This window comes from Stegostoma tigrinum, chromosome 27, assembly GCF_030684315.1.
Source record: "Stegostoma tigrinum isolate sSteTig4 chromosome 27, sSteTig4.hap1, whole genome shotgun sequence".
Taxonomy (NCBI): domain Eukaryota; kingdom Metazoa; phylum Chordata; class Chondrichthyes; order Orectolobiformes; family Stegostomatidae; genus Stegostoma; species Stegostoma tigrinum.
Window position 1 is genome coordinate 6,751,899 of NC_081380.1, and position 11,177 is coordinate 6,763,075.

Genomic DNA, 11,177 nt, shown 5'->3' on the forward strand with positions numbered 1-11,177 from the left:
TGAGACTGTAACTGAGAAGTTCATACCTGGGTCATAACTGGATACAGTGCCAGATGTTCACTCAAAAGCACCACTTTACAAAAGGCTAAAATCTATTGGCATATGCAGTTCATTTTTTTTTGTTAACCTCAGAAGTAATGTATCACTGAGACATTTTTGAGAAGTCTGCAAAATGACATCAGATTGAGGCTGTTCAGATGTTAAAGAGCATTCCTAAAGGAATACTGAACTTTGCCGCAATTCTTGAGTTCAAGATATCCCTGACTCACACAGCATTTTCCCATCCTCCCCCTAATCTCTTTGGGAAATGAGTTTCATTATTGCCTTTATTAAAAATTACTCAGTTTGGTTGGGCATTTTATTACACATAACTGGACAATGATGTCCTCAGGTAGAGTTTGAACCTAGACCACCCGACCTGGAGGTAGGGATGCTACCACTGCACCACAAAAACCAAATTAGTAACTCCCTGTCCTATTCCACAGCTTTATCAGCCATAATCACTCTTCTGTTTCAAAAAATGCCGATGCTCAGACCTCTGGGTGTTTTTTTTTGTTTTCTGGACTGTTACTAATTAATATGCCAAAAAATGTCATCGGAAAATGAAAAGCAGTAAACAGTAAGGGACACTAATAGAGATTTGTGTTTAGCATCCCAAAGGAGCGTTTCAATTTTCTTGCTCAAACTGCAACACTAGAATTCAGTCACATTAATATACATAACATTGATTAAAAATGGGACATAAATATGCATGGAGAAAGAGCCTATGGTGCTTCACAAGAGGCGCGACGGTTCAAGAAAGCCATGGCTACACTCAATCATAGAATAATGTGGAACAGCTAGAGGCCACACAGCCCATTATGTCTTCTGCAGCACTTTGAAAGCACTGCCTGTTTAGCCTGCGTCGCCTATAATGCTGCAGTTACGTCCTTCTCAGCGTACTTTAGGTATTCAGTTCCCTTTTAAAAAGAATCTGTTCGTTGTGCCACTCCTGCATTCTTTTGCCATGAGATAAATCAGCAATGATGGAAATTGAGGGGGAAGGGCTCAGGTTCCTAAAGAGTCAGACTTGCTCCAAAGACTGGATACCCCAATATTGACAAGCACGACGACTGAGTGGATATGGTAACATGTGCTTATATTCATACCAGAGTTTAACTTGATCATAACACACCTGTTTTACAATTAACATTGAGTTGGAATGACATTATTCCGCCATGGAGCATCCATTATGGGGCAGGTTTGCCTGATGCTGCACCTGTGACTTTTAAGGATACCTGGGGTGGGAGGGGGGCTTGGCTCCTCTCTGAGATAATGGGAACTGCAGATGCTGGAGATTCCAAGATAATAAAATGTGAGGCTGGATGAACACAGCAGGCCAAGCAGCATCTCAGGAGCACAAAAGCTTTTGTGCTCCTGAGATGCTGCTTGGCCTGCTGTGTTCATCCAGCCTCACATTTTATTATCTTGGCTCCTCTCTGCCTGGCTTTCATTCATGAAAGATCCCAAAACAAAAAAGCCCCAGGTGCTTGAACAGGAAAATCTGCCTGACGTGTATTCGGCATTTTCTACGGTGTTATCTAACCCCGGTTCATTCCTGTCTCCCTTCCCTTTGTCTCTCTTTTGGCTGCCCAGTGCACGTAAGCGGCCCATCCCCTACTACAGGCCCAGCCCGTCATCACCCAGCTCCCTGAGCAGTTACACCTCGTACAGCCGGAGCCGCAGCTATGATAGTTACAGCTCATACAGCCGGAGCCGGACTCGCAGCCGGAGCCGGAGCCGGACTCGCAGCCGGACCGCCAGCTACGACAGTCGGAGCAGCTCGGAAAGTACAGGCTTTTAGAAAGGATTAAAACACAAGCTTCAAGAGACGCAACCAAAAGCAGACAGTCACAACTATCAACAGGAGCTGCCTGCAAGATAGTAGGCATGAAACTGCGAGTATCAGCAGTCCCAGTAGACCACTGCAACCAGATTTGTATTATAACAAGTATATATTTATATCAAGACATTCATAAATCCTTAGATCCAGGCTTATGTGTCATTCAGCACTGACATTGGTACAGACAGATATTGCAGTCTCTGCACTGCCTCCATCCTGTGTTTCTCCACTGAACATAGTTCTGGAGTTTAAAACTATTTGCCTGGTGCTGAGGTTTAAATGGAACACTTTTTTTAAAAAAAACATGAATTATGAACTTCTGCAAAAGAATTCTTCCATGAAGTCAACTGAACCAAAAGTTAGCAGTTTCTTCCAAACAGAAGACATGCAGCTATTTAAATACACACACCCCGACTCCCCTTCCCCTCCTCTGGCTGACTGAAATTTGCAGTGATCAAATTTTCCGGGGGTTCTGTGCAGATACTTGTCGAAGAGCCTCTGGACAAAGAACAAAAAAGCATCAGACGAACAAGTGGACAGGGAGGCACAGAAACCTGCTTTCCTCAGTTTCATTTAGCAAGGGCCAGCTATGAACTGCTCTCCTTCCTCTGATCCCTCCTCTATACTGACCTTGTAATGTTGTAAGAAGAACAATTTTAAGTCAAGACTATGGTTACAAACACAGAAAACTATGCACTGTAAATATAATACCAGTAGCACATGGTGGGGGCGTGGGGCCAGTGTGGCTACAAGAGTTCAATGGGGAATTGTATGACACATGCTGTACCAATACAACAAATTATGTAGAGTTGAACTCATGCCTCTAGTCGCTTTCTGCTAGATTCTATTTGAGGCCTACTTCAGACAGCAATGTTGGAAATGTCTCAAAGATTCGAGCTGTCTAAGTGTTGTGCACCTAAATCGATCATCCTTCATTTAATGGCTTTCCCTTGCACACACCTTTCGGCTTTTTCAAAGGCTTTGCTTTCCCCGTAGTCTTATTACAGCCATGGTGCATAATTTTCTTACACAGATCTGGTTAGATTTATACCAAATGGTTAACCTAAGTCAGTCTTTTCCAGAGACAATTGAATACCCTGCAAGCCTGCCACTGTGCCCACACCCAAACTGCTTTCAACATTCTGCCTCTCTGCAAGATGTAGTGGACCAGATGGCTTCCTGATTCTAAATTCGTGTCTAGCTCCACTGAAATGACTCCCTCAGACAGTTGGGAGAAAGTAAGACAGAATTAGAGCTAGACAGCCAATTCTATACTTTAGTTATTTTAAATTGGAGAAAGGGCACAAGTTTACAGAACAACCTTAAGCATGTGGAAGAGTTCAAATTCAGTTATTCAAAACGTTGGCTTTAATGTGAAAGACTCTTCTACAGTTTGGGAGGTGGCAGCTTGGAACGAAAGTGATATTGACTCTCCTTCCACAGAGCTACCCATTTTAGGGGTTAGCCCAGTGCCCTTGCCTTCACCTGAGCTGTGAGGGATTAATTGGTGAGTGACAACTAGACATTTACTTATATTCTGAGGGGAGGGAGATCTACTTGCAATGTCCTGTAGATGTGGCTTTTCAGGCAACCTTTTACCAGTTGCTTCTGTTGCACTTAAGGTTAATGATTTGCAAACTCTGCCATTTGTTACTTATTTCTCATTTAAAGAACTGAAGAAGTGAATTGAAGAGAACGGTACAACCCAAGGGATAAAATGACACAGTGAAAGATGGATCGAGGATTCATTTGTCACAAGAAATTCCATATGGTGTTTCATTGCAGTCCTGATATTGAACAAGCTCCAGCAGTAGAAAACTCCCAGTGAGACACTGACATTTATGAGCGATACAGATCTGTCTTTTATTGGGCTTTTTAACATTTAATCATTCACAAATTCATTTTAGCAGATTACTTTATCTGGCCACATTCTGTTGATGGTTGCTATTTTATCCTCTTTGGAACAGGGACCTAGGTATGAAGACATGTGCTTAGAATTGGTTCATTAATTTATTTTCACTGTCAAATGAAATCCACCATGCTTTCTTATAAAAATAAACATCTAAGAAATCAAATGTCATAATTACTGCAGTTTGTAAACAGATGTTTACACATCTGACAAACAACACAATCAGCTACTTAAACAGTGACAATTTTAACCAAATGAGGCAATGGACAGATTTGCAAAGAGCATCAAATCCATATTTAAAACTGAGTTCATATATTCTTGATGCATTTTTTCACATGCAATTTTATCCTGGATTGCAACCTCATAGAGTTATACAGCATGGAAACAGACCCCACGGTTCAATTAATCCATGCCGACCATATTCCCAAACTAAACTAGTCCCATCAATTTGCAATTGATATCCGTCCAAACCTTGCATATTCATGAACTTATCCAAATGTCTTTTAAACATTGTAACTGTACCTCCATTCACCACTTACTCTGACCGTTCATTCCACAGACTAGCCGCTCTGTATAAAAAGGTTGCCCCTCTTGTCCTTTTTAAATCCTTCTCCTTTTGCCTTAAAGATATGCCCCCAGTATTGAACTCACCCACCTTAGGGAAATAACCTTTGCTATTCACCTTATCTATGCCCCTTATGACTTTATAATCTCTGTACAGTCATCCCTCCGTCTCCTACACTCGAGTGAAAGAAGTCCCAGCCTATGCTGCCTCTCCTTATAACTCAAGCCCTTCACTCCTGATAATATCCTTGTAAATCTTTTCTGAATCCTCCCCAGTTTAATAATATGCTTCCAATATAAGGCAATCAGAGCTACTCACAGTACTCCAGAAGAGGCCTCACCAACGATCTGTACGACCTAAACATGATGTACCAACTCTCATACTCAGTGGTCTGAGCAATGAAGGCAAAATGTGCTATAAGCCTTCTTAAACACCCTGTCTACCTGTGAGGCAAATTTCAAGAAATTATGTACCTGAATTCTTTGGCCTGTCTGTTCCGCAACACTAACCAAGGCACTACCATAAATTGCGTAAGTCCCACCCTTGTTTGTTTTACCAAAATGCAATGCCTTCCATTTATCAAAATTAAACTTCATCTGTCACTCCTCAGCCCTTTGACCCAATTGATCAAGATCTCTGTAATCTTAAATAACTTTCTTCACTGCCCACTATATCACCAATTTTGGTGCCATCCACAAACTTATAACCGTGCCTCCTATATTCCAGTCCAAATAATTTACATAATTGACAAACAGAAGTGGACCCAGCACCGATCCCTGTGGAACACCACTGATCACGGGCCTCTAGTCCGAAAAACAACCCTCCACCACCACTCTCTGTTTCTTACCATCAAGCCAATTTTGAATCCAATTGGCAAGCTCACCATAAATCCCATATGATCTAACTTAACTAATCAGTCTACCATGCGGAATCTTATCAAAGGCTTTACTTGAGTGCAAATAAGCAACCTCTGAAAACAAGTGGATGACTCGCCTATTTCCCTGAAGGTCCTTCCTAAAGCCTTCCTAGTTCTCCCCTTTGCCTTTAACAACATTGTCAAAAACCTATCTATTTCATCAAAGGCATTTGGTTTTCTTCATCTATTCTTCCCTCGAAAAAACATCTTCCAGCATTGTCTCAGTTTATATTTTGAACATTCGTTCAGGGAAACCTGGGCTTTGCTGGCTCAGTCAGCATTTATCGCCCGTCCTTCATTTCCCATGAGAAGATGTTGGTGAGTCATTATAGTCCTTGGGATAAAGGAACACCCACAGAGCCTTTTAGGGAGAGAGTTTCAGGGTTTTGACCTAGCAACCCTGAAGGAGTAGTAATATATTTCCAAGTCATGATAGTCAACTTGCAAATGATGTATCTGTTTAATTTATCAATTTCAGTTAATTTTTTTTGTTATGACCTTTATGTGAGCAATGAGGCCAAAAGGAGTCTGTGTACAGAGAGACGGGAAGCTGCTGAACATTTAGAGAGTTGGAGTTAATAGTCCCCAGTTATTGTGGACAAGGTGTGCTGTGCCTTCCATTCCTCCTGCTCCTCGTATACCTCTTACCATGAAATTTGTAAGATTCTGAGGGGCCTTGGCAGCGTGGATCTGAGAGAATGTTTTCTGTCATCAAGGAACTTCTTAAAATTAGGAGCAATCTTTCAAAATTCAGTGTCTCCTTTAAGACGGAGATAAGGTGAAATTTCTTCTCTTAATGGGCCATTAATCTTTAACTTCTCTTCCCTAGCAAGAGATGGGGGAGTCATTAAATATATTCAGGGCTAAGTTTGACCAATTTTTGATTGATAAGGGAGTTGAGGGTTTATGGGAACCATGTGGAAATGGATTTAAGGTTATCCACGGTCTTACTGAAGTGTAAATGAGGTCTGAGGGACCAAATGGCTGACTCCTTCTCCTCATTCGTACAGCAATTTATTCAGATGCAACCTTTTAAGACCATCTCTAACCACTCCAGTGTCATCAAGTTTAATGCTGTATGCACAATGTGCTGATAATCCTAGGTAACCCCCCCCCCAACCAATTGTTAAACTCATGACAGATTCAAGGTGACCCGTGGTTCTGGTATGATCACCAAATTCCATGAGTCCCTTTTTCCCAAGATTGTTTATGATCCTGCATCAAGGCAGCCTAAAGATGGAGTTACAGCAGAAAACAAATTTTCAAATATCTCTGGGAATTCTGTTGAGTCTTCTTTATGGATGAGTAGCTGTCATGAGCTAGGTGGATGGGCTGTGAGGACATGCCCCAGGGCTCAATCTCATTATTGACGCAAGCACATTTTAGACAGTCAGAGCCTGGTGACTCAACCCCTTTTCTTAACAGAAAAGATGAGTCCCCAAAATTTACAGCTGCACCATAACTTTTGTGATACAATGTTTCTGTACCTGCTCAACTGCAAGCCTTTACATTTGCAGTAAAACATGAACATCTGTAGCAAATCTGTACTGCAGCGTCTGAATGAATCTGCCTCCATCAGACCGCATAGATTTCTCAAAAATGCACAGATTCATAAAGTGTTGACCCTTGGATTTTGGAAGTGTTAATCCCTTTATTTGTTCTTTCTAACCATTTCTTCAGCTTTATTTTTAATTATTCACTTTTGAATTAGAAGTGTAATTTGAAAGAACTGCATTTATTTCCCAACCCTGGTGTGGATTTGCAGAATGTTGACCCAGCCACAATGAAATATCACTGATATATATTGTCCAGTTTGAGATTGTGTATGCCTCGGAGAAGATGGTACTGCCTTTTGGTTGTTTGCATATAACCAGTGGAGAATGCCTACCCTGGACATCGAGACAGAAAACAGCTCACGTGTACTGTCTAGCTACCAAACTTATTTTAATATCTGAGAAAGAATACACAACAAGAACAAAAAGTGCTGGCCACATTCAGGGGAACAAAAGTTCTCGTTGTGTTAGCAGGACAAAACATAATTTAAAAAGTTAATATCTTACAAAGTATATCATGTATCCTGACATTATTGTGCTAACACCACAGTGCTGAAATGTAATGGAACATTACTGCCTCCCTATTAAACAGGTCAACAGCAGCTCAAAACAATTCAATGGGAGGAAGTTTGGAGGAGATAGGGGTTTTATTGCAATGTAATTTTTTTCACTGCATGTTATAGCTTAATATTCAAAAGGTCTGTCAATGCAGGATTTACTTATTCCCCTGACAGCACGCATTTTAAAATAGGTGTTGAAGGATACCTTTACAAAAGGAATCTGGCAAATCTGTCAGTGTATTGCACTTATCTCAAACACAAATCTCCTGTTCACTGCTGTCAGAGTGAGAAACATTGCTGTTTGACTTGAGATTCTCCTTTATTTTCTATTTATTTGTTTACAGTTAACCTTTGTCCATATGCACATCGATAGCTACCATGCATTTGCCACCAAACCTATATAAAAAAAAGTTTTTTTAAAAGAAAGCATTTATATAGTTCCTTCAGCCCTGTACAGATTGGGTTTACTCTGTGTTATGTTGACTTGTACTGTTGCAATGTATGATTTTCGAGATGCTGCATTCCTTCTACTGTACAGTATTAAATGTGGTTCTCTTAACTTGGTGATCATGAACAACTCTGTGTCGCAGAAGAACTGAGAGCTTCAACAAGTTCTGCCCCTTTCCCCCATGCCTCATTAACATCCTCATTATAATTAGTGACGCTGACTCCCAGACTTTGTCTTTGTAACATCCGAAACTGAACCAACTCAACTCAAATGAAATGCAGTAAACGGTTCTAGAATAATGGAGGCCTGAAATGAACCAGGCGAAAACCAACAGTGTGACAATCAAAACTTGGCTGTGGCATCCTTTATACATGCTTTGTCATGTCTAGATCTTTTTATGTACAATAGATCTGAAAACATGACCTTTACACCAGATCATTTTAATGTTTACCGAGAATCCTTTTAACGCCCTAATGCTCTCCATTTAACAGGTGAGTTAGGTTAATACTAGCCCACTCCATCCCTAAAAGATGGATTACAAAGATGCTGCTTTGATTTCATGCACCCACAGTAGATTTTACAATTTACCAGAATTAAGAGTAAAACTTTTTACTTGTCCTTAGTCCATATGTTTACACATAGATTGTATTATGCATGGATCAAACATGACCTGGGAGTGTAATGTTACATACTGCATACATTATAAATAAACTGACTCCAAAGAGGAATATTTCAAATTAATCATGAGTGATTTTAAACAAGAAATTTTGGGATTTCTTCAAAGCTTAAACGCTTTCATCCAATAATTAGTTGAAGGAAACTCACAGGTTGCTTATCTCATAACTGGGAGCAGTTTTGAACAATAAAATCAAACTTATTTGTGTGAAATTTAATATTGAGTTTGTTACAAGATACAAATTGTAACCTTATACAGTTTCTGGTGCTGACAAGATAGCTTTTTCACTTTATGCGATTGTGATTCAGAAGCTTAGTGCACAACTGTGGTTTTTGTTTTAGTGAAGGCTACAGAAATGAAATGGAGTAGAGAGATGAAAGGGACTGCCTATCAACCATCATCCACTTCCACTGTTGCAAAAAAAATCAAAATCTACCAGATGTCCAACACACAATATGTTTTAGAAGATAAAAGGTACAGTGCAATAAGTAACACTTTATTGTTTACTCATTACTTGTACAGCAGGTCAAACACACTAACTTACTGACATCACCCAGGCCACCCTCAGCACATTAGCTGGTGGATTCTTCAATAACTGGGAAGTTGGGCTAAAATCAATCCAGCATTTCCTTGATTGAAACATTTCATATGGTTTACAACAATCCTGCTGTGGAGAAGTATTCAACAATATTGAGTTATATAAAATGAAACACAATAATCCTATGAAATGCTAAATATTTGATACAGTGTAGTGGCTGTCGTTAACAGTAGATGGAGATGAATCCTTGTCAATACACTGACTATTTGCAAAAATCACTCGCCGTTTTAATTTGAAACAGATCTTTTAACATCATTCAGTAGTTACCAACATGGCAGCAAAATCACACCGCATTCTTTGGGCTATGTTATACAAAAGGAAAGGAAGCAAAACAAACAGTTTTGCAGATTTCTTTGCTGGCTGAGTAATGAGGCTGATAATCTAATTTGTCTTTACCAAAAGACCTCCGATTAGTTTACAATTGTCCAGAGATGGTCAATTGATTGGTCCTTCAAATTAGAATTGGTGGTGCTCTCAGCATTCAATTCAAAATAACCCAAACAGTGCCTGTGTTCACTAATTCATGACTGCTAGGTTCAAGTCCTACATGGTTCAGGGGTTTGTAATACATTCTTTGAACAGTTTGATTAAAAAACATCTAGCCTACTTTTTGGCAAAGTGGTAGTATTCCTACCCCTAAGCCAAGAGGTCTGGGTTCAAGTCCCACCTACTCCCGAGGTGTGTTAAAGCAGGTTGACTCAAAACATCTAGCTGTCATATACTCTTACTTTGAAAGACTGATAAACCAAAAAAGCAATAAAGAGCAATGGTGATCTGCAGCTCAAACAAAAGACACAACAGGACCTGCACAACTTAGCACCAGTGAATATCCTTCCCGTCCATTGCCACCCTCACACTGCTGCAGCAGGTATTTCTAACGACTGCTGGTGTATCAGGGAATTCTCAGTCTTCCTCAAACTTGATCAATTCTTATGTTTTCTTTTGTTCTCCTGCGATGTTAAGCAACCAAGGAGGTCGATCAAATACAATTCTGCAGCTGTTTGTAGAATGCATTTTGAGATTATGTATGACTTAGAAATTAGTGTAATTAGTTAAATGAAATAAAAAGTATATGATGACTATGTGACATTTCTTTGATTTCTGCTGCAGAGGCAGAGACATTGAAAGGGCACCCCCCGCCCCCCACCCCTGAAGAGTATATACTGACTTTCTCCTCCAACCTTTGCTTTCTTTTTCTCCCACTTCAGCCTCGGGGACCCTCTGCGTTCTCTGGGCAACCATAAAAGGTACAATTTGAAAGAACGGGGATGGGCTTTTGAATTATACTTATCCCTTAACCAGCAGCACTATAAACGGGGCAAATTGCCATTACCATGGTTACTATTTCCAGGTCCTTTCTGAGGTTCCTACACGATAACAGTGACTACACTTTGAAAGTAGAAGTGGTAAACTACTTTGGGATCTTCTGAGGTGAAAGACGCTGGGTAAGTGCACGTCGTTCTTGACGGCTCCACGGGTATTGTCTACCCACAAGTGCCTTGACGTGAGCCACATGCCAGTCCATAAGTGAATGCTGCCAGATCATGGCAGCAATTGTACCCACTCGAACCACAGCTGGAACAACCCTTGAGAAAAGTGGGTGTTGTCAATGGGAGAGGACCAGGGTGTGCTGGTCAGTGAATCATTGTCAAAAATTTAGCCTATCGAAAGAAAATGATTGAATACAATAATGAAAAAAATCAATCACCACCAGACCCAGTGGGGAGAACTTATTCAATACCCTAAAAACTGAAAGAACTGCAGATGCTGTAAATCAGGAACAGAAACAGAAGCTGCCAGAAAAGCTCAGCAGGTTTGGCAGCACCTTGCGAAGTAAAAAAACCAAAGTTAACTTTTCGGGAGCACAAAAGCTGACATTTCGGGCCTAGACCCTCTGATGAAGGGTCTACGCCTGAAACGTCAGCTTTTGTGTTCCTGAGATGCTGCTTGGCCTGCTGTGTTCATCCAGCCCCACACTTTGTTATCTTGGATTCTCCAGCATCTGCAGTTTCCATTATCTCAACTTTTTGGGTCTGGTTCTGAGGAAGGGTCACTGGACTTGAAAAGGTA

The 11,177-nt window shown here is 40.6% G+C and overlaps 1 protein-coding gene across 15 annotated transcripts in view; it reads left to right on the plus strand.

The window, feature by feature from the left end:
- The window catches only part of LOC125464774 (serine/arginine repetitive matrix protein 3-like), a 693,195-nt gene extending 683,169 nt beyond the window's left edge, over positions 1 to 10,026 (plus strand). For 14 of the 15 annotated variants that reach the window (XM_059655503.1, XM_059655504.1, XM_059655501.1 and 11 more), the window contains one exon: positions 1,636 to 10,026. In XM_059655503.1, the coding sequence (XP_059511486.1) occupies positions 1,636 to 1,843 (208 nt within the window). In that variant the 3' untranslated portion in view covers positions 1,844 to 10,026. The remainder of the gene's footprint in view (positions 1 to 1,635) is intronic. The other variant, XM_059655507.1, reaches the window with a different exon arrangement.
- The last annotated feature ends 1,151 nt before the right edge of the window (positions 10,027 to 11,177 follow it).